At 40.5% G+C, this 24,577-nt stretch overlaps 1 protein-coding gene across 3 annotated transcripts in view; it reads left to right on the top strand.

Annotated features, from left to right (window-relative positions):
• Positions 1-24,577, top strand: part of NBAS (NBAS subunit of NRZ tethering complex) — a 181,098-nt gene that overhangs the window by 21,228 nt on the left and 135,293 nt on the right. For all 3 annotated transcript variants that reach the window (XM_033143129.1, XM_033143127.1, XM_033143128.1), the window contains exons 10-21: positions 2,217-2,361; positions 3,392-3,457; positions 5,431-5,559; positions 7,723-7,786; positions 9,987-10,180; positions 14,245-14,502; positions 15,525-15,650; positions 17,094-17,245; positions 18,105-18,242; positions 19,073-19,151; positions 19,802-19,906; positions 21,368-21,504. In XM_033143129.1, the coding sequence (XP_032999020.1) occupies positions 2,217-2,361; positions 3,392-3,457; positions 5,431-5,559; positions 7,723-7,786; positions 9,987-10,180; positions 14,245-14,502; positions 15,525-15,650; positions 17,094-17,245; positions 18,105-18,242; positions 19,073-19,151; positions 19,802-19,906; positions 21,368-21,504 (1,593 nt within the window). The remainder of the gene's footprint in view (positions 1-2,216; positions 2,362-3,391; positions 3,458-5,430; positions 5,560-7,722; positions 7,787-9,986; positions 10,181-14,244; positions 14,503-15,524; positions 15,651-17,093; positions 17,246-18,104; positions 18,243-19,072; positions 19,152-19,801; positions 19,907-21,367; positions 21,505-24,577) is intronic.

The following is a 24,577-nucleotide window of genomic DNA, read 5'->3' as shown; positions in this document are numbered from 1 at the left end:
CACCTCTTAGCTTTTTCCTTGAACAGTTATTTGTTCCCCATAATAATTTAGTTTCTTTTTATGGTTGTGTCTGGCGCAGAAACTTGAGCTTCTAAAACAAAGCATGACACTTTGCAATTACTGAATCCATTTTTGTTGTTGTTGATCTATAATAGTTATGAGTATTTTTTTTGGGGGGGGAGGGAACTATTTACCATATTTACAAACTTCTGTATATAATTTAACCACTAGATGGTGATATTTTGCCAACTGAAATCAAATATGAGTAATCTGGCTTATTTACAGGTGAAACTCGAAAAATTAGAATATCATGGAAAAGTCCATTTATGTAAGCAATTGTTTTCATTAGCTTCTGGAGTTTAATATATGAGATAGACTCATGACATGCAAAGCGAGATATGTCAAGCCTTTGTTTGTTATAATTGTGATGATTATGGCTTACAGCTGATGAGAACCCCAAAGTTGAAATTGTTAATTTGAGGTTCTCATCAGCTGTGCGCCATAATCATCATAATTATAACAAATAAAGGCTTGACATATCTCACTTTGCATGTCATGAGTCTATCTCATATATTAGTTCCACCTTTTAAGTTGAATTACTGAAAGAAATGAACCTTTCCACGATATTCTAATTTTTCGAGTTTCACCTGTAATGATTTTACTTGGGTAAAATAATGCTCATACAACCCCATTTCACATTTGTTTTTATCTGAAGAGGATTTCGGGGGGGGGGGGGGGAAATTAAAGCAGGCAATTACTTTGGAATATATCCCACTAGGTGAATTCACAGCGCAATCCTGTGAATGGTGTAAGTCCCATAGTGTTAGTTCACGAGGACTTACTCCCAGGTAGGTGTTTACAGGATTGTGGCCTTGGAGGCTTAAAAAGAGTTTAAAATCCACATGTGTTTTCTTCCCCTTGCTCTAAGCAGCAGTTTGAAATAGTAAACGTTATAACTGATATGCCCAAGTGCGGAATTATTGCTATAAATATTTCAGCAGTTGTCAAGCCATCGCAGATGGCACGTGCCTGTTTTTATTTATTTATTTCAGAAATGGCAAACAGCTTCCCAACAAATAGGTTTGCCAAATACAACTTCCCTGCTCCGCTAGTGGAAAGTTAACACAAGGGCTAGATAGCTCAGTTGGTTAGACTTGCAGTGTTCCCCAACCTTGGGCCTCCAGCTGTTTTTGGCCTACAACTCCCATCATCCCTGACCACTGGCCTTGCTAGCTAGGGATGATGGGAGCTGTAGTCCAAAAACAGCTGGAGGCCCAAGGTTGGGGAACACTGGGTTAGAGCGTACATACATACATACATACATATCCTTTATTTGACCGATAGTCAGAAGAAACATTTCTCAATACAAAATTATACAACTAAAAAAAAATACCAGAAGAATACACAAATAAAATAGGACAGCACTAGTAAACCTTATACAGATAACCCACATCAAGGCATTCGATTTTACGCTTCCGACACTTTAGTGCCAGGAAGAGGAATTTAGCCACAGATAAGGCTGTTTTCCAGTGGGCTTAGTTGGTTAGAGCACGGTGCTGATAACACCAAGGTTTCGGGTTTGGTCCCTGTTTGCGGCCGCTGCATATTCCTGTATTGCAGGGGCTTGGATACTGAAGGATCCTTCCAACTCTATGATTCTGTGACCCTGTGACTCCCGCTAGTGCAATGGAACTTCCCCTCCCCCTTGTGCCTTCCCCAAATCCACCCTGGAGGGTAGAGAAAACCCCAAGAACACCAAGGGGGCCCAAGAGAGGGGAGATTCCCTCCTATGGTCAAGGAGAAATCATTGCGCTGATTGAACAATCCTAGGGCTGTTATATGTCCCAGACAGTACCTGGATTTTAAAGGCGGAATTGACGTACAGGGTGAATTAGCGAAAGGCGCCACTTCGTCCTGAATCTTTAGACAAGTCAATCGAAAAATCGCAGGGTGTTAAAAAAACCCAACTCAACAATTTTGGTGGTTTCCTTAAGAAATGCTCAACAATTTTGGGGTCTTCCTGGTTTTTACTTTTTGAAATATGGCAGCCCTAAACAATCCCCTTGGAGCTATATTGCAACCTGCCCATATTGTGTAATACAATAGACATGGCACTCTTAAAAAATAAATAAAAGAAACTTGCTGCAATTGCTCGTTGCTCAGAACAGAATTGGAGCATGCCAGACTCAAGATTCGATTCCTCTTGCTTGCGACAGGCTTTTGATCGTAGGTGGCTGCGAAATGGATGGCGAGGGATCCGGCGCGTCCAAAGCAAGCAGCTGTGGTCTGTCGGCATGGAGAGTTCTTTCGGGATCCCCCTATTACAAGCCGGTTACGAGTTACGAAGATGATATCGGGACCGTGAGTAGCGCTGCTATCATCTCATAGGATCTTTTGAGCAGATGCCTTACTGGCCCTAAAGCTGCGGATCTCATTTTTATTCTTTACATGAGCAAAGGTTTCACATGTGTCGTCTTCCATTTTAATATAAAGGCAGATCACACAATGCTCCCCCCCCATTCTAACATTTCCAGATGTTGGAAAAGCTGAAATGTATCATCAGCAAGCTCACAGGATGTTGTTACTGCACTGGGAACTGAATTTCTGAATTCTTCCTCCTGACCTATTTTTTTTTTTTTTTTTACCAAACATAACTTAGGGGAAAGAGCTAGCCTTCAAATCCCACACCCACCAACAGCCTGCACAAGAGATTAGTTTCATTGTATGGCCCTATTGCTTTTGTATATTGGGCTACAACCTTGTACACACACATCTGGGAGTAAGCTCCACTGAACACAAAGGGGATTTACTTCTCAGGAGGCATGCATAGAATTGTGTTGCTGGGAGAATTTCTGTTTCTGTTGCCTACCTTGCCCCTTCTGTGGCTGGGAAAAACATCACCCCACCCCCATTTATGTGGCATAAATGAAGTGCACCTTGTGTACCTGATGGTCAAATATGAAGCTGCGGTTTTTGCTGCCTTCCTGATCTCAGGTTTATTCTTGACAACTGGTTGGTTAAAATGCTCTAGGCAACAAATACACAGAACCCCTGTTCTGGCTTATATCATTCAGAATCTTTTTGAAATATTTGCACCCAGTGCTACTTTTCTAGAAAAAGAGGTGCTGGACCCCTCACCACGAACGCTTCCCTTGTTCTCTTATAATGGCAATGGCGCCTGCCTGAGAGGTTGGTGGAACTGAGTTCTGGCTGAAAACTCATTTGCCGCTATATTAGAGGAACGTTACTGTGTTGTTTGTTGCTTCCATGGTTTGCTTTAGCTTCTGACAAAGAAAACACTTGCACACACGTGTGTGTGTGTGTGTGTGTGTGATAAACACACACATATACATACTTGAGGTTAATTTGATATGGTTACCTTTTTCAACAGGCCAAGAGAAGGTCGTTGTTCAAGATTAGGTCTCTCAACTTTTACAGCAGGCAAGGCAGAGAACAGGTAACAGAGGATGCATATATATGCTTTTGAGAGACACGTGTCAAGGGCAACTTTTGTGTCAGGGGTGGCAGTTCTGTGGCACTCAAGATTTTATTGGGAATACCAACTCCCAGCCAGCATGGCCAATGGCCAATATTTATTTATTTCATTGATTTCCTGATTTGGAAGCCCTGTTTGCAGGTATCAGGGCTACAACTTTCAGCGGGGAGGTTTTGGGGGGGAGGGGCTGCAAACAGGTTTGAAAATCTGGCCATCTCAGGGTGCTTCCAGTGGAGACACTATTGTGGAACTGGTGCTGCTCCTGTCCACATGCTTTTGCAGTCACAGCCGGTGTGGAAGCTTGTCAGTGCACGACTTTGGCGTGTGTGGTTTGTCTGGGGTGGTGACCTCTGAAAGCTGCATCTCTACCTCTGTTTGTTCCATATCTGAGCACAACCTAATAATTCTGTTCCCAGCAGCCCCCAGTGGCAGAGGGAATAAAGCTGTTTCCACCGATTGTCACACGCCTGGTTTGGTGGAGCTGCTGGATTGAAGCCAACCGAGTCCTACTCAGAGTAGAACGGTTGAAATGAATGGCCGTGGCAAACTGAACTTTGTTCATTCCAGTGGGTCTGCTCTGACTTAAAATTTAATTAAGCACGGCCCATTCTCTCCAGATCTCCACACAGTAATTGTAGGGGGTTCCCTGGGAGGTTGTAATTACAGTACATATATTGGACGTAAATGACAGTAATAACAGAAGATTTTGTTGCCTTTGCCGTTTTGCACAAGACCCACATTTTCAAAAGAATCGCGAATGGAAATGGCTATTGCCTCCCCATCCCACACTTTGCCCCTTGTGGCTGGGTAAGGCAGCCAAATGGGGCAGGGAATAGTGGGTGAATAGCTTCACTTTGTGCTGAAAATGTTTGCCTGAAAACATTTGGCACTGAGCTAAAACACCCTCAGGTTTCTTACATTTGAGTCAACCTAGTATTTTATATTCTAGAAATTAATGGCTGGAGTCCATTACGCTTAGGAATAATCCACTCATTGCTTTTCCATTTCTTGTTCATAAATAAGTAAGAATTTGACAGCATTTGCAATTCTTTCATATTATTTTAAAAACGTCTTATAGTCTAGTTTTTAAAATTATGTGGATCTTTCCCCCTCAATATTTTATCAAATTAGTTTCTAGCAATATGAAGACATGACTTATCATTAAAAGCCACTGTGAGTTCTGATTGGTTTCTATTTTGCCCATTGGTTGCATGACACAGATTTGACGTGTTGTCCACAGACTTTTTTTTTTCTTAGCCAACAACCTGACATTCCTCTGAGTGTTCTGCTACTTCATGTCTACCCTGTCCTAGCTGATGGGTGATTGAAAGGAACTTCCAAGAAACTGTGTTTAGGATTCAAATGCCACTTCGTTGTCCACTTAACTGCATCACAGTTTATGATCCCCAAATTTGTCATCCTCTAAATGTTTTGGACTACAACTCCCAGCACCCCAAACCATTGACCATGGTTTCTGGGACCATGGCTTGTGGTCCAAAATATCTGGAGAGCATCAGGTTGGGAAAGGCAGGGCTACATCTTCAAGGCCTTTACACCTGGGGAGTCTAACACTTTTTGGCTCAAGGACTGCATTCATCCATGGCCAACCCTTTGAGGACTCCCACAGTCAAAAATGGTGAGATCTTGGGATGTCAAATCAGGCCCTCAAACTAGGAGTTAGCCACACTTGTTGTACACACTTGCCTGGAAGTAAAACCCATTCATAGAACTACCCTACTAGTTTCAGGAATTGTGGTTCTTACTTGATGCTTCTATGTATCTGTTGTACAAATTTTAAGGAGCAATTCATGTTTTATAAGATCAGGAGGTGTGCAAAAGGAAGATACATTGAAAATGGGGGGGGGTGAGGCCTACGAGCTTAATGCTTCTTCGAAATGCCTTTGCTTTTAATCACTGATCAAAATCTTGCGCAGGATGGTGTTTTCAAGATGAGCCTTTCTCCAGATGGGACTCGCCTAGCAACTATTCACTTTAGTGGAAAATTGACCATCTGGGGAATCCCTTCTCTAAGACAACAAGGAGAATGGGAGCAGAGCGACCAGGTATGTGATGATTAACAGTTTGTAAATACTGGAATGTATTTGTAGCTATAGATAGCTTAAATGAAACTTGTATGACATTTCTTGTCACCTCCTTCCTTCTACTTTTTAAATGGTGGTATTTTTTTTTTAGCATGTCCAAAATGCTAAAAGACATATATGCCTTTTTATATGCACAACATATTTGTTCATTATCAAGAAATGGTGCTTTTTAACCATTGGAATGGTTATCCATATGGAAATCGAATCAATTGTAGACAGTCCTACACATGCCTACTCTGGAATAAGACCCATTACTCACAGTTAAGTATGTCTAGGATTCGCTTAAAACTCACTTGACCAATTAGCTAAAATTTCTTTAATTGGGCAACATACCCACTACAGTTGCTATTTTTTTTATAATCATCTATCTACATTATGAAGCTGGTGGGGTCATTTGAGCTGTGTGCTACAATGCGTAAAGATTAATATTGGCAAAAAATATTTGCAGCTGAGCTGAATTTGCAGCCCAGTATATCTTACAAGATGGTAACATCATTAATCTTAAGATGATTGTATTCAAATCCGTTTGTTGTATACCTGGAAAGACAAAAGAGAGATGCACACAGGAATGTAGACCAAGTTCAAATCGGTATTTGTTTCATCATTTCTTCCCCAGAAACACTTCTTGGAGTACCAGAGCATATGTTTCATTCCTTGTTTTGTTTCTCAATACTTTAGGTTTCATTGCTTTTTTCCAAAACAATGCTCAGTTGTGTCCCATATACTCTATATTTAATCTGACATATAGAGATGTAGTTTTAATATTAACATGGGCACATACACTGTTTGGAAGGAAGTATTCCTGCCCCTTTGTGCTCAGCTCAGCCATGCTTCCCTCTCTGTGTTTGTGTCTGTTAGGTTTTTTTGTTTAAATCTCTGTCATAGCAAGATAGACACTTGCAGTCATTATAGCTTTGGAATTGGTTCCCAATAATACACAGACTGCCGAATGCATATTGAAACTAAAAAAAAAGTTAGGTGGCATCTTCTTGTGAAGTGACTGGGGTGGGTAGGAATCCTAACTGACGTAAAAATGAAGTTCTATTTCATATCTAGCATTGTTGTAATAGATGATTCAGACTACAGTAGTTTTTTTTTTTGCAATGGTAGACGCTTCATTTTTTTTTAAAGGCCTCCTACATTGTATATATTTATTGCATTGTACCAATGTTTTGTTTGATTGAAATGGTGGTTCAAGAACAAACAGTTTTGGGAATTATAGGGACAGAGCTACCCAAACTGTATAGAAATTTATTCATGTATGCGACTACAGCAGCAAGAATGTTACTTGCCAAAAAATGGAATGAAGAAGAAGTCCCAGCACAAGAAGAATGGATACAAAAACTTACGGAATATGCAGAAACTTACTGAAAAAATAAGAAATCAAGATAACAAACTTTTTATAAAAGAATGGAAATGGTTTATTGAATATTCACAAACAAACTGTAAACAGATAAGAACATTGACAGAATTATTGTAATAACCTGCAGTTTTATAGGAGTATATATTTAAAGTAGATGAGTAAATGAGTAAGTTAAGTTAATGTGAAATATGCAGAAAATATATATATAATTTTTTTAGGGAACTGCAGAAAGAGGGGGAAGGAAGTCGAGTTTCAAAATGTTAAAATGATTGTAAAATTACTGAAATGTATAAAATTGAAAATCATAAATAATTTTTGTTTGAAAAAGAACAAGCAGTTTGTGGAATCCAGGACTGACTATTTAAAGTAATAGAAAAATCCTGGCTTTTAACTTCCATGAAATTGGATCCCAATTCATATGTTACACTTTGGTCATCTTTCTGACTGTGAATTGCTAGAGATTGGTTTAGGGCTTATTGTGCCTGGAAATTGTCATGTGTTCTAATTGTCCAGAAGTAATAATTTAAAAATGGCACCTGATTGCCTTGCCAGCTTGAGTGATACTCCGTTCTGTCTTGCTCGCTTACCTCCCCACTTGCTTCCGCGGCACCTTCTGAATGTTCAATCCAATATAAGGAAAGTTTTCAGAAGGATGGCTCCACTTGTTCAGAAGTCATAAGACACTGCTAGCTGGTAGTGTTGCTTATAGTGTACATATGAATATGTTTAAAACTTAATTGGAGATTTTCTTTTTCTTTTAGCCGGGCTATGATGATATCAAACCAGAATGGCAACTTTCTCTTGAGAAACGGAAGAAAATCAAAGGTTGGAGCCATAGTGTAGTTTTGTGTGTGTGTGTGTGTATGTGTGTGTGTGAGAGAGAGAGAGAGAGGTAGAGAGAGAGAGAGCAATACCTGAGTGAGCAGGAGGGTGTTAATCCATCATTGTGTGTTTAGGATACTATAAGGGCTAATGTTACAATACTGCCTTCCAAAATGCTAGAAGATTACATGTCCATTCTGAGGAAGCAGTACTTGAGAATGTGTGAGTGACGGGCACATCCTCTTTCCATTTCTTTCCATTTCCATTTCCATGAGCCATGTGTAAAATGTGAAGATATTCTTCACCCAGTTTGGAATATGTGAGGAGCTGTCCATGGTGCCAGGCAGCCTGGAATAGGATTTCTGTACTGCTTGTGTTCTACACCCAACACTTTCCCCTCAAGGATCAACAGCTTTCATCATTCTTGCTACGTTCGGCCCCAGCTGCATTTTCCCTCCTTGCCCCCCAACAGGGATCCCCGGAGGACAACTCCCAACAAGACAATTTTACCCCCACCCCACCCCACCCCACAATACACATTCTGTCACTATCTTGATAGCTTCTCATTATGTGAAATTGTGTTTTGTGTATTTCTAAGATGAACTTTACTGTTACTTTTAGGCTGCGTTGGAAGGTTTTGTATCTTGAAAAGTGGAGTGTACATAATCTCAGAAATAGTGCAGTTTTGTGTGTGTTGTTCTCGTCTATTTGCGATGCAGGTTTAATTCACAATGCTTTGCTTACATAGGGTGCCTTCAAGAGTGTACAAGTTGCTACCTTTTTGTGGACGATCCCATTTCACTTCCAAACTGATATTAAGTGTCTCTCCCATTCTTCCTTTGCCTATGTAGGGTGGCTCATAGCAATTTAAATTTAGCATCTTATAAATTAAGAACTCCTGTGTAATCATAAATACTGCAAAATGTATTAAAGGCAGAAACCAAAATAAAATATAACCTTGAAATAAAAAAGCAGATCCTTAGAAGGGGAAAAATCTGCTGCAATAAAAATGTGTTTTACCAGCCAGCAAAAGATGGATAGGCTATGTACATTCATCCTAGGGCAAAGTATTTGATAATGCAGCTACTGACACTTGTAACTAACAACCGGGCCTCCTCAGGTGAGACACAATAATAACAACAACAATAAAAATAAAATAACATACAAAAAACAATTTTATTATTTGTACCCAGCCCATCTGACTGGGTTGCCCCAGCCACTCTGGGTAACCTCCAACATATATAAAAACATCATAAAACATTAAACTTTATAAAGCTTCCCTCTACAGGGCTGCTTTCAGATGTCTTCTAAAGGTTATATAGTTATGCATCTCCTTCACGACTGATGGGAGAACATTCCACAGGGTGGGGACCACTACTAAGAAGACCCCTGCCTGTAACCTCACATCTCACAGTGAGGGAATCACCAGAAGGCCCTCGGGGCTAGAGCTCAGTGGACAATGGGGGGTGGAGACACTCCTTCAGGCTTATCTGTGTATCTGAATGCCAACACCAAAATAAAAATAGATTGGTTCATGTGAAAAACACAACCTACCCTAAGATATTATATCAGAGCTAGTCTTTAGGACTCAGAAGATGGTGATTCTTAACACTGGCAAATATTTTTCAAGCAGCGTAATTCTACAGCATAAATACATAATATGCAGCATAACAAAGTAGAAAACTCTTTAACTCAGCCCCTTTATGGATATTTCATTGCCTTTGGGAGAAGCCATATAGATTCTCCCTCCTCCCTTCCTCACTTGGTTGTGACACCTTTCCCAGATGGTTTCTGCTTGATATAGCTTCATCGAGATTCCATGAATAATGTTCTGAGCATTTGCCAGAGAGATTGTTGCGCAGTTGGCCTGAGGAGCCATAAGTCCATATCTATCTATTAATTTTTAAAGTTCCACCCTGCTTTGTGTGAGCAGATCTGCCTAATACACTTAGCTGCATTATTTTTAAAATATTACATGAAGAAGTCTGTCAGAATCTTTAATTATTCAGTTTTGCTTTAGTTAATCCAGAGATAACTTTAATTAAAATACTACCGTAAAAACGTAGTGAAGCGAAGCTCTACGCAATGCTGATAAAGTATATTGTCGTTAAAGTTAGACTCTCTCAGATGATTTTTTTAATTAAATAATTGAAACTGTTCTAGTTCCTGTTTTAAAGCTTCCCCCCCTTCACTTTCCCCCAAGACAAGGAATCTTTTTACCCAATGATAGACATCAACTGGTGGTCAGAGAATGCGGTCATCCTGGCTCGCTGTTCGGGTGCTTTGACAGTGTCATCAGTGAAGACCTTAAAAAACCTCTTGGGCAAATCCTGTGAATGGTTTGAAAGTTCCCCCCAGGTCACCTCTGCTCATGATGGTGGATTTCTAAGTTTGGAGGTAGGGAACACTTGCAGAAATGTCATATTTCTATATGTATGGAATGTCATCTCCTTCATGTGTAAGTCTCCTACAGTGTGTGTGTGTGTGTGTGTGTGTGTGATGCATTAAAAAAAATTCATTGCGTTTATGAATTTTCTTTCCATATTATTATCTCAAAGCAATTTCACAGTGGCAACATCGAGAATAAAAACAATTCCATGTATACAAACAATTTAAACAATTTCATATCTGAAACCAATTTCAAATCCAATATAAATACAGACTGGGGTAGTTCTGACTGGGATGTCACAGTGAACCATGGCTTTTTCCAAGGTGAAGTAGCTGCACAGAGCCTCCAGCCTTCTCTGGTGTGGCTGCAGGAAGTTGACCTGGATGCTTTATTATTTTTTTAATAAATTTTATTTTGACAAAGTAATAATCGTAAATAAATAAGAATAAATATGTGCACCCCCACCCCCGAGACCATTCCATTTTAACTATCCAACCTCCCAAAACTTCGACACCTCTTGAGATTGTTTGACCCCTTTCCGTTTTAACAGTACAAATTCTACAAACACTCTCCATATCTCCTCAAAATTATTTCTCCTCTGTATTCCCCGTCTTACCTTAATGGCACATGTCAACTTATCATTAATGGCTATATCCCACACCGCTTATATACCATTCTGCCATTTTATATTCTGCTTGCCCCTTCCACTTCCTAGCTATCAAAATTCTTGCAGCTGTCAATAAATTTGTGAGCAAGTCCTTCATAGCCTGTGAACCTTCCACCCCATCGTCAATGGATAATTATGCTACCTCTGGACTTTTGGTCAGCTTTAACCCAGTGATTTCTGTTATCTCCTTAAACACCCTTTGCCAAAAAATTCGTACATATTTATACCTCCACTACATGTGAACATAATGCCCTGTTTTCTGGCATCCCCTCCAACATAACACCGAATATTCCTGACCTGGACACTTTATGTCGAAACCTGGCAAACTCCTGTTAATCTTACCTATGCTCTGTCTGAAACAAGCCAGCTTCTGTGAACCATGTTAAAATAATGCTATCTCTGTTTCATATGTGCCTCCACACACAGCCATTTTACTTCATGAGTGAGCAAGCAAGCTAGCAAGCTACATCTGAACCAGGTGGGTACTCAACCAAGTTTCACTCAGTAACTCATTGGAATTATTGAACATGGATAAATTAAGCCTGTTAATTCCAGTGGCTCCACTCTGAGTGAAACTTAGTTGAATAATGGCTTTGGAACAAGCCATGCTTTGAAGTTGGCTTAACACCCTGGCTTATTCTGAGGATGTAAATCATAATTTCACAATTAAGACTCAACAGGAAACTGTAGTTAGCCTGGCGTTATCCAGCTCACGAAAAGGGACAAACGAAGCATCTGTGATGAAACTACCAGGATCATTCGTTAGCTTGTTAAACTGACATTTGATCACTTTAACTTGACTGTGGTTAGCTTGTTCTCAACAAGCCATATATAAGATTTACTGCATTCTGTTGGGTTTTGATGAAACGACAAACCGCCCTTAATAAAAAACAGACACAAGATATTCCAATCTCCTCACAGCCATGCCGGGGAGTGTGTGAGATCAAGGTTAACTGTGGCTTATTCCTGTTAGGATAAACCATGGTTTATCGTGACATCTAAAGTAGCTGGGTGACTTTAATTTACTGGCAAAAAATAGATTAATTTAATCTATAGTACAGGGACACAAAACTATATGAAAAAGTTAATTCTGATTACTGGTGCATAATGTGGGTTCTTTTTGTTGAACTCAACAAGCACTAAGCAATCCATAGTTATTAAATCTCATTTACTGTATCAATCTTTAGGAGCTCTTCCCGCCCTGCCCCCCCAGCCAATGAGACTAAATTAATTTGTTTAATTTAGCTCTCTCTCCCTCCCCCCCCATCTTTGGACTTGCAGTAGAGTTCTATCCTAACACCCCTATATTTATATACTTCAGGAACATCAAAAATGAAGCATGTATCATAGGAAATTTATGAAACACCATAGAACACAGAATCTTCAAATCAGGAGAACACTGGGAATGCAAAGTAGCACAGTTTAAGGAGCAAGTCCGACATACCGTAATTTTTAATCCTCCTTTTTAGCACCAGCTGTGCATTGGAGGGTTAAATCAAGAGTCAGTAGTGTCACATCTTTCACTCAGCGATTTAGTGGATATTTTAAAAATGCCTTCAATTAGCAAGCCTGTCTTCTGAATAGTTGCCGTTGTTGAGCAAGACTTTTGTTCCCTTTGTATTAAACATCATGTCTGCATGTGACGTTTGTATGCCTCTGATGTGTCTCCTTTTGTTAATCCTTTACCTTTTTGTCATCTTGTAATTTCCTCAAGGCTGTCTGCACATTCATTGAAACTGGGCCTTTCAAATACTGAGGTGTTTGGGGTTTTTTTTTTGGAAAATTATTTCCCCTCTAGTTCTTTTATTCCTGTTACTTATGTTTCTTTGTGTATCAGCAGTGCCACTATTTCTCTTCAAACTAAAGACCTTGGTGCCACCCTTTCCACGATGATCTAAGTCTCGTTTTCAAGTTGTCAGATAATGTAAATTCCCTTTTTTTCCTGCCCATGCTCCATTCCCTTATTAAATAATGTCTTGATTATTGTTGTGGGTTTTTGTTGTTGTCGTTGTTGTTGTTGCAATTTTGTACTCTCTTACCTGGGAGTAGGAACCATTAAGCTCCCTGAGGCTTACTTTTGAATTGACGTATAGGAATGTTCTCTTAGCCATCCCTTTCCTGCCTAAGCCACTTGCTCCTATTTCGTGTTTTCTGCTGCCCACCTGCTTTCTCTAGCTTTTCCTTATTATTCATTTGATTTCATTCTTGTATTCTCATTCGTCCTTGCTTCTATTCCCTATTTTTCAGGGCTTTTTTCTTCATGAACTCTTTAGCAGCCTATATAAATGTTCTTGTTCTTGTTCTCATTCTCTCTCTCCCTCTCCCCCTCCCTCAAACACTCGAAGGTTCATTTGTCCGAGGTAGTCTATGCTCAGTTGTTTTTAGTGTTATCCTATTTTTGTGTATTTTTGGCCCTCCCTCCCCCATTAGAATGTAAAACTGCTGGGCAACGTCTGGCCACCTGCATTGTTGAAATGTAGTTTTGAAGCAAGGTTTGAGGCAAATGTGCAAAGCTTCATGTGCCTTTTTCATTGTTGTTCATTCAGATACACTGCTGCAGCTAAATTACGTGTAATGATAGATCTTTCCGCTTCATAATCTTGTTTTAAAACATGTATTCAGTTTCAGATATTTCAGTATCATATGCTTCCTATGTGACCTTGCGATTAGACAATATAGTGGTATCTATATATTTATAACAAGAAAGGGAACTTCTTTCTTTTCAAAATGTCAAAACCCTAACCCAAAACACGAATTCTATGGCAGTTTACATAAAAATATAAACACACTATTAAAACAGCCAGTAAAAAACAAAACAAAACCATAACCTAAGAAATAATAAACTAGAAAACACAACTACTGTACTATTCAGCCAACTAAGACAATACAGGTTTCTTTCTTTTGTTTTCTTCAAAAAAAGGTCTGGGCAAATGAAAACCTGGTACCAAAAATAATGCAATGACAACGCCGTTCTTACTTGGCCCTCCAGCTGCTTTTGGACTACAACTCCCATCATCCCTAGCTAACAGGACCCAGTGGTCAGGGATGATGGGAACTGTAGTCCCAAAACAGCTGGAGAGCCAAGTTTAGCCATCACTGGCATAGTGCATTCCAAGGAGACCCTACTAATTCTTAGAAAATGTATTTATTAAGCATGTCTTAGTCCTTATGAATGTATTTAGCAGTGGGGTTGTGCTAATGGCCCTTCCACGCTAATAACTTGGCTCTGTATGTAGTCGCTGCTGGATGCTTGAGAAGGAAATTCATTTTCTGGTGCTGGTTTCTTTTTTGCTCCCAGAAGCTTTGAGAATTGTGGTGGCGGCTTATTGCCTCTCTGTGTCCTGAAGCCTGACAGACTTAAGTGTGATACATTGTGCTGTTTAGTAAGAATTGCTTTCCTCGTAGTGCGAGGTGAAGCTGGCTCCAAAGAGATCGCGCTTGGATAGCAGGCCTGGTGATGAAGACGAAGGAGAAGATGACTCTGATTCGGATGATGAAACTTCTGCCAAGGCCCGGTATTTTGGCTACCTTAAGCAAGGCTTGTACTTTGTGACCGAAATGGAGCGCTTTGCTCCTCCGCGGAAACGTCCGCGCACTATCATAAAGAATTACCGCCTCGTAAACCTGAGGTCCACGACTCCTGAGGAGCTGTACCAAAGAAAGGTGAGAGTGAGACATTCTGCCCTCCCTTTTCTCACGCGGTCGTTAATTTTCTTTACAACACGGCACTTGGGTCTTAGTTCAGTTGGACATGTTTCGGTAGCATTGGTTTAAACCAGGGTTTCCCAAACTTGGGTCTCCAGGTGTTTTTGGACTACAACTCCCATCATCCCTGGCTAGCAAGGGTCAGGGAAGATAGGAATTGTAGTCTGAAAACAGCTGGAGACCCAAGATTGGGTAGCATTGGTTTAAACAGAACTATCTTCTAAGTTATTTTGATGTGTCTTAATTAGTTTGCCATTGTACTCCTATTTCGAAGAGTACTTTGTTTGTTTGCTTATTGCATTTTGTGTTCCACCTTTCCTCCAAGGAACTTAAGGTGGTGCACACCATTCTCCTGTTTTTCATTTAATGCCCACAACATCCATGTGAGGCAGGCTAGGCTGAGAGTCAGTGACTGACCCAAGGACACCCAGCAAGCTTCATGACTGAGTGGGGATTAGAACCTTGCTATAATGTACTGTGAATAGCAGGAGGTACTTTCTAGTCATGAAGCTGAAGCAGCATAGTTTCCGTAAGGTCTTTCTCATGCATTTTTCCTTCCCAATCAATAAATGTGCAGGTGTTACTCGTTTGTTGCAAATGCTTTCTCCTCAAGATACAATTTCTGCTATGGGGATCTCACATTTCTTCCCCTGAGCATTTTAAGCATATTATATTGTTCCTGGATGAAATGAAACCCTTCCTCTTAAGACTGTGCAGCCTTTGATTTGAGACTGCTGTGTAAAATGAAGGGTCATGGGCACCTGCTGTATATGCATTGTGATGTAACCCGTAGTCTAGTGGATCAGACACTGCCCAATTGTTTTTGACTGGCAAAAGGGTATTCTGGGTTGGGAAATGATCTTCCTGATTCTCTGAATAATGCTAATCCTGTTGTCCATGCTGCTTTTCTTATAGAAAATTGACTCTCTTTTAATGGAGCCCGCAGTGATTGCTTTGATTTCATTATGCTTTGTTTGTAGATTGATAATGAAGAATACGGAGAAGCTTTGTCGCTTGCTCAGACATACGACCTTGATTCTGACCTTGTTTATCAGAGGCAATGGAGGAAATCGGCTGTTAGCATTGCTTCTATTCAGGATTATCTGGTATGTTCTCTTAGGGGAAGGTAGTTTTTTTATGTTAGCCTTTCTGAAGCTAATGGCCTGCACTGCAGATGTTTGGCACTACAATGCTCATTGGGTGGGATTCACCTAACATGCCTTTGTCAGCGGAAACGTCCACTTGTGCAACAGGACTCCCCCCTCCCCCAACCCGCAACACCAAAATTGACTCTGAAGGGTTGTGAGATTCCCCCAGGACAGTGGGGGGATGGGGAGCGAGGGACAGTTGTTCCGTCTGACAAGCGTCAATGCTTCTGTAGGTGGAATGTTCATAATAACTTGACAATGAATTCCACCAGATGACTTCAGGGCTGATGTGAGTTTCAGTCCAAAACATCTGCAGGGCACCATGCTTTTACAAAGCATGTGAAATTTCCAGTTGCCTCTTATGGGGTCTAAAACTGGATTTGAAAAAACCCCACAATTATTTACTAGTACAATACAGAATAAACAGGGTTAAGCATTTTATTATTATTATTTGTAATTTGCAACATTAGTCATACTCAGAAAAGACCCATTGAATGCCCATTGGGTAATCTCCTGATGTGCCTTAGCTGGATTCTAAGGCCCTTCTTCATGTGCCTCCTCTACAAGAGGTCTGGAGGGTGGCAACACGAGAATGGGCCTTTTCTGCAGTGGCTCCCCATTTGTGAAAGGTTCTCCCCAGGGAAGTTCACCTGGCACCTTCTTAGACACCATTAGGCACCAGATGAAAACATTCCTATTCAACCAGGTTTTTGGCTGACTTATATCCATTTTAAAGGTGTAGTGTGAAGGGGGATTGTTTTGGTTTTATTATTTTTTGTGGGTTTTATACTGTAATTTTATGTTGTGAGCCGCTGTGAGATCTGCAGATGAAGTGCAGTATACAAATTTAAGAAATAATAATAATAATAATAATAATAATAATATCATTTATAAATACCAACTGATTTGTTCTCTGTAGTTCAGTCGATTTGATCTCCAAATCACAATTAGGGGTGAGTGGGAGGTTAAAAAATGTAATTGTTGGTGTAACACAGCTCTTCCCAAATGTGGGTCTCCAACTGTTTTTGGCTGTAGCTCCCATCATCCCTAGCTAGCAAGACTTGTAGTCTGAAAACAGCTGGAGACCCAAGTTTGGGAAACACTGGTGTGACATCTGCAGGAAGGGATAAATGGTAGAGCAAATACTTGGAATGTAGAAAATCCCAGGTTTGAACCCTAGTATGTAGGGTTAGGTGAGACCCCTCTCTGAAAACCTAGAGACCTGTTGTCAATCATTGAAGATTATATTCAGCTAGATAGACTGAAGAGTTTATATCTGTTAAGCTGCCTTATTCAATGTGCTCTCATGATTGTATACACCCTTGCTATTAGTCTACTCTAATTAATCATTTTGTGTCTCCCCCTCCCCTATGTTTTTGTTTTTTTTTTGGGTGGCGTCAGAGCAAAATCAATAAGCGTTCTTGGGTCCTTCACGAGTGCTTGGAAAGAGTTCCTGAGAATGTGGATGCTGCTAAAGAGTTGTTGCAATATGGATTAAAAGGAACCGACCTGGAGGCTCTTGTAGCCATCGGGAAAGGAGAAGATGGCGGCAGGTTTGTGGAAGCAGATTGTCTGCTCTGCTCACTTGGGTTGCTAACCAGATTCAGCAAAGAGCGTAACAGTGGTAGTTTATTGTTTATTAAATTATTGTTTTATTAAACAATAAACTGTGATGGATCAATATTAAACAAAACTCCCCCCTTTTTTGCATGCCAGAATCTCCTGTGAAAACAAGGTTGGCATGTACCTGTCTGTCTTGTCTGTCTCTTTACAAACCTGTAAACTTCCAAATTAGTAAATTGATAGGTTGGGGGAAGAGTTGGATGAATGCAAAACAATCCCCCCCCCAAGAAGTACCATTCTAAGTGTGAAAAAATTCCATAGGAACACTGTCTTTGGAACCTAAATAAATGTCACAGGGACTTCATGGAGCTTTTAAATTAAATCTGGCTACTCTTGACCAATGTGTCACGGGTCAAGTCCTAATGATGAGAGAAGGTCATACTGGTTATTTTACGGTGCATACACAAGCCCCTCCCAGCATCTCTTAAATCTACTTAGATCTGATAAGATTGGGAACAGAATCGCTAGGGGTGCAGGCCTGACTGCCATAGCTAAGTTCCCATTCACAAACACCACAAATTCTAATTTCCTTTCATACTTTTTGAGGGGGATGTTTCTTATTTGTAGATGTTTCCTGTTGATTGCTTGTTTTGAAGGGATGAAAAGACCTGTACATTTTGACTTGTGAGAGCTGTCCTTTTTTTAGTTGGGTGCTATTTCAGGATTTTTTTTTTTAATATATAAAAAAATCAATTGTAATCTAGAAGATATAAAGCTCTTTTAAAAACTCCAAACTTTTCTTGACCAAATAACCAGTTTCCCATTCATTGATTTTCGTTCTCCTCCCAGGTTTATCTTGCCAGGTGATGTGGACATTGATGAACTGCTTTTTGAAGAGTTTTTAACTCCTGAGGAAGAAGCAGAGAGTAGGAAGGAGCGAGAAGCCATGAAGCGTCAAGAACTTCTTCAATCAGTAAAGTTCTCCAAGTAAATGTCAGGCTGGGTGTCCTCTTTCTATATTGCTAGGTTTATATATGCAAAAATCCCCCCAAAGAGAGGATATTTTAAAATGCATTTCACTTCTAATTGGATCAAGGTATAAATTTTTAATTGGCAGTGTATTTTGAAAATAGCCCAGCTTTTTGAATTTCCCATTCAGATTTAAAATATGGAGAAAGATTCCACTATGCAGCTCTAATTGCATGCAGGCAAGGGGCCTGATCCAGCCCTCATTGCAGCTGGTTGCAATCTGGATTCAGATGAGTGTCGGAATTCACATCCATTGGCAAGTCATGGCAATGCAGACAGACGATACTGACATATGAATACACAACTCTGTGTGCATTCCTGCTTATGCCTTTGAACCAATTGAATCTGAATGCATTTTATGTATGTACATTCATTCATTCATTCATTTATCAGAAAATTTATCCATTGTATGATGGTGAAAAACCTCAAAGCAGTTTACAAAGAGATGAAACACTAAGATCAGGAACAATGCGCAATGCATCAAAGGATACGAAAAGTTAAAATTAAAATTCACAGACTTGGCCAAACAATTATGTTTTTACCAGGCATCAAAAAGAGCTCAGTGGAGGCACCTGCTCGAAAACAAAAGGCAGGGAGTTTCAAATTGTAGGTGCTGCCACAGTAAATGATCAAGTTTTTTTTTAACAAGTAGGTGTTTGCTTGTATAAAACCGTACACCTCCCCCCCCCACCAAGAAAAAACCAACCCCAAATACTGAGTGCTGCTGATTCTGTATTTCTTTATATATTGCCTTTCTCTCCCTCTCTCTCCTCCCCCTTTTAAAACAGGTTAACATTGGAACAGAAAGAACTTTGCCGGAGCAGATTGAAACTGCTAACGTATTTGGATCGGCTAGCAACATACGAGGTTTGGAAAATTGTGGATTGCATTTGTTATATACAACTCACTATGTAGCGCCTTCAGGACCTTTCACTCTGATAGTTTAGCTTTCATGTTTTCAGCTCTGATTTTCAGTGGTTATAAATAATGAGGCGGGCAACACCATTATTGCACTCCAGCATATTCTTTTCATATGTTATGTTGCATAATTTGCATTGCAGCACATTCTGTCTTCTGTCTCTTTCTTTCTTTCTCTCCTCCCCATCCTATCTTCTTTCTCCTAGCAAACTATACTTAAGGCCCCGGTATTTAAAACCTGTCCTTATGTTTTTAGTGAATTGCATGTGTGTGAAAGCTGTAGTGAAAATATGCAACCCACTTACCGGCCTGTGGTGCACCCAGTTGCGCAGACCATTGCATCATTGCTTAAGAGTGCAGCAAGACAGTCGACCTTTGGGTTGTTAAAATCACAGATAATCAGCAGAAGGCAGGGGTGTGTATAATGGGAGTCTGGAGCTCTCCTCCAATCCAAGCTCAGTGTTCCTCTCCCATTTCTAGTAAATCTTTCTCACTTTCCAGAGGACCACATGTGCCAACAAAGTTTCAGGAAGTTCAATGTGTCGTGTTATTTTGAGGAACCAATCAGCCTTGCAAAATGTTTCCGATTTTTCCTTCAGGAAATTCTTGGCGGGCCACACATTGCCGAACAGAGATATGACGCAGAATTCTTCAAGAAGTTCCGGAATCAGAATATTGTTCTTTCTGCAAGAACATATGCTCGGGTATAAATTCTTTCATGACTTGCTCATAAAGTATTTCTCACTGAGCAAAATTTTGATACGTGACTTGCATTTCTATTTGTACAATCCGTGTCTGGCAGAAAAAAATGGTCAAAACAAAATAAAATAAAAAATTCCTTCCAGTAGCACCTTAGAGACCAACTAAGTTAGTTCTTGGTATTAGTTGGTCTCTAAGGTGCTACTGGAAGGAATTTTTTATTTTATTTTGTTTTGACTATGGCAGACCAACACGGCTACCTACCTGTAACCAGAAAAAAATGGGTTGCATTTAGGACAGACCGTAATTAATAGAGGTAATGATTTTGTAGTTTATCTCTGATGAGAAGGAATAATAGGGCCTCTTTAGGTTACTTTTCCCATGGTTTTATCCCAGGCGACAGACGTAGTGTCTGAAAAAATATGGGAAAGTTGTCAGTGAGGCCATTTGCACCCATTCCTTTTGCCAGTGGTAATATATGAGACCCTTTAGGTAATGGGAAAAGCAATCCAGTCCCAGCTGGGCGCCAAGTGGACCTACATCCACAGCCCTGCTGCTGTGGGTGGGGGACGGAAAAAGCCTGCTCAGGTTACACTAGCATGGAACTGGCATAGTTATTGTGTCCAGTTATTGGGCCCAGTGACATCAACAATGCAGTAGGACTGACTTGGAACGCAACACTTTGGAGCAGGGATTGGGATTGTTATAGTCCCCCTCCCCGCCTTTGAGTAATGGATATATTCCTTGGATGAAAGGCCATCAAGTGGCTGAGGAAAGGGAATTCACCTAAATTGAAGAAGTAGCGGTTGCTTCATTGCCGTTGGCCGCAGTCCATTTCCTGTCCTTGTCCAAGATGGATAGCTCTGGTGTAGCTGCTCCCTGTTTCTTCTTTGAGCGCTTCATTGGTGTTTTCTTCCATCTCCTTCTTTATCTTTATTCATCCAGTCATCCCATCTTGCCCTTGGAAGTAAAAACAAAACAAAAACCAAGCGTCCTTTTGTATTTACCCCACTCCTGCTTTCCCCTCAGTCTGGCAGTCTGGCTGCCCCTGTCCCAGCTGTTTTTTCTTTCTTTCTTGCTGCTCTTCATTTCCCACTCAGTCCACTCGGTTGCTGTCTTCTCCTGTCATCCCCCTTCCCCAAAAAAGCAATGCCTCCTTCCTCAACATCGGTAAATTTCCTGTCCTCAGCCACTATATGGCAGGTGTGTCTTTGGTCTAATAAAACCACCAATGACATATTTTTTTTTCCTTTCAGAACATTCATTAAATATGTTTAGTTTCTGAACAGCACAAGAATGAACAGAGCAGAAGGGAATGGATAGCTAATATTCTGGCCTGTTTTTTTTTTTTTTTAAATATGAGAATTATGCCATCTCCCATAATTTGAGGTGTGTGTGTGTGTGTGTTTAAACAGACTGGCCCATAAGCTGTCTCTTTGAATATTAAAACTGAATTATTGGTGCAGGAAAGCAATGTAAGAGCCCTGGAGATTTTGTTCACATACCATGGGTCAGACCTCCTTCCACATCGGCTGGCAATTCTCTCTAATTTTCCAGAGACCACCTCTCCGCATGAATATTCCTTTTTGCTGCCTGAAGCTTGGTAAGTGCATACGTGCTGAATATCAATGCAAAGCTGTGCCTTTATTTATTTAATATCGAAAACTATTTTCAATAAGAAGCAACAACAATTAGCATTCCTTATTTTAAAAGTTACACTAACAGCTGCATATGCAGCTGAGAAGGGAGAGAGAGAAACCCAATGAATATATTTTTCAGCCAAACATGCTCTGTTCGTTGCTGTCTCCCGGAATTGGGCGGCAGTCTCAAGACTTCATGCTCCTTCCCTCAACCCCTCCTTCTCTTAAGAACATATATTTTTCCCTCCCCATACCTTAATAGCCACTAATAGATACATTGCGCATTAGCCAGGACATGAAATTGTTGTTTAATGTTGGGTACAAATCCTCATTAAATAGTAACCTTGGCTACTTCGTGACATAAGCTTAGAATGGATACCAGTTTTCAGCGAAATTATCTGCCCTCATTTACCCAGTCAATTTGTTCTGTAAGGTAGTCTGTTAAAACTAACTTCCACTGCCTTTGACACCATTGATTGATGTCTGCCATATTGTGACTCTTCCTTGCAGCTAGCATGGTGAGCGCTTAGGAGATTTCTGTGGGAATGCAGGATAGGTTGCTCTTAAAAATATGATATAAACTTAGTTTTGGAGTATGTAAGACAGGACTGCTTTAGATGGCGCTTTCAAAAATTAGTTGCCAATAGCATTCAGCTGTCTCTGAAGTCCAGCAGACATGTAGTAGCCTGCCAACCCTGTTTCTTGCTACCTCTCCAGCACTTAAGTAATAAAGAGTTTGTTAATCCTGTGAAGCTTTAATGGTTGCAGATGCCATTGATGAACTACATTTTACCCATTCTCTTGTGTGAAGGCTGAAATGCATTTGAATGGTTGTTGTTGTTGTTGTTGTTGTTTAGTCATGTCCGACTCTTCGTGACCCCATGGACCAGAGCACGCCAGGCACTCCTGTCTTCCACTGCCTCCTGCAGTTTGGTCAAACTCATGTTGGTAGCTTCGAGAACACTGTCCAACCATCTCATCCTCTGTCATCCCCTTCTCCTTGTGCCCTCCATCTTTCCTAACATCAGTCTTCTCTTCTCATGAGGTGGCCAAAGTATTGGAGCCTCAGCTTCAGGGTCTGTCCTTCCAGTGAGCATTTGAATGGTAGTTTGTGTCATATCCCCTTTCCGCATTATCCACACGTTGTATATTTTAGATCTGTCTTCTGTGTACAGTATATCTTTGAAGTGCATAGGTTCAGATCTCATTTGTCTCCTGAGAATTTCTGTTTCCTCTTTATTCGGTGACAATGTATTCTTATGAAATGCTATAATGACTTTGGCACTTGCCAATGCTATCTGGTAGACCTTGTTAACTTAGCAGTAAGATAAAATAATAAATCTCTTGGCAAATCCGCCTTTTGAACTACAGTCTGAAAGACTCCATTGCAATATTTATAGCAAAATACTATCCCCCGAAGTTAAGTTTATTGTGTATTCATAATTTCATTGGGGCTTACTCCCAGGTAACTCAATGCAGGATTGCAGCTTCAGGAATTTACAGAATCCCTTCCATGAAACGATCTATAATTACCCTATCTTTTTATCTGAAGCTGTTTCCTGTTGGACATATTAGTTAATAGAAGTAGACTTGACACACATTACTGGAAGTGTGAGAATCAGAACGGAATAGATTGCAAAGATTTCTGCCTTATCACTAAATGTGATATTCTTATCCTTTTAAAAATGGTTATGAGGCAAACATGAAGTCCTCTCGTAGTTCTGCATCTCTTAAATAAATAAAAAAACACCCTTCCAACCTCGGTAGCTTTTGTATTGAAGGTGAATTATAGTACTTTCTGCTTTATGCCACAGCTACCTATGAGTCTACAAAGGCCTTTTTGTGTTCATCCCCTGCTGAAATTAGATTTGAAAGAAACATTCTCTTGTAGCTAATAGAATAGGTTGTGGTGTGCGCTTGGTTGCAGGATGTGTTTATGTGTAGTGCCCACAGTGATTGATCCAGTTTGCAAATGCGCTGATGGTCCCAGGGAGGTTGATGTCTCCTGTTTGGAGCTACACAAAAAGGCCAGTTTCTGGCTGTAGCTCAGGCAAAGGTCTGACCTGGAAGTATTTATGGCCAGGCCATAATGAGAAACAGCAGTCACCTGTCAGAAGGTGGGTGCCATTCAGGGATGCGAAAGAAAAACGCTGCCCTTTCCTTTTCCACTCCTCAGCCTCAGATGGTTTCCCCCACGAGAGTGACAGAGCATGGACTAGGAAGCTTGTCTTCTAAGATGAGGGCTTTCATCAAAACAAGCCCTAAATTATCATGTGTTTGCATTTTTGTTTGGCCAGTGGGGCAATCCTAGGGAAAGTGGGTAAGGGTTGTCAACTGACTAGGCGAAAAACGCAGGCTAGCATAGGTTTCATAAGTGGAAATCACCAGGCAGAGGTTTTCATAATAGCTACAGTAGCTGATTCAAGAGTTAGCCACCCAAGGGTGGATTAAAACACCTGCCAGTCAAGGGACGGCTATGCCCTTAAAGGTTATCCAGTGCTGTGAAAGCCTTTCATGCATTACGCTGAAGGATTTGAAGTGTTGAGCAGACTTAACATGCTTGAATTGGTTGAAACGGAGCCAAAGAAGGCAAGAGCTCTTTGAGTGCGTCTCTAATTAAAGTTGGCTTGATATTGGCAAAGATCCCACCAGAGGCAAGACAGTTATGGTAACAAGCAATCCTCCCCCCCCATGCAAACTGATTATTTAGAGTTATTTCTATGTTTCAAACCATATTATAGCAACAATTTAGAAATCTTCCTTTTTCTGAGATCATTTTCCCCACAAGAGTTTCTGCCTTCTTTAAATGGAAGATGAAAATTATTTGATGGTTCATTGGGAGTTCTGTGAAGGATGAAAACGTACAGATGGCCTCGGACTGTTGGGCAGGTGGTCTAGAAATTTAAGGAGGGGGTTTGTGAAGGAGCAGCCCAGGTCTCTGAAGTTTCTGCTGCACCACTGTTGCAGCTTATCAAGAAAGCAGATTTCTAAACTGAAAAGGGACTTCTTTGTTTAGCCATGCTGAGTTGCTAAAGT

This window comes from Lacerta agilis, chromosome 3 (assembly GCF_009819535.1).
Source record: "Lacerta agilis isolate rLacAgi1 chromosome 3, rLacAgi1.pri, whole genome shotgun sequence".
Lineage (NCBI taxonomy): Eukaryota > Metazoa > Chordata > Lepidosauria > Squamata > Lacertidae > Lacerta > Lacerta agilis.
This window is presented reverse-complemented; position numbering and strand designations above follow the sequence as displayed.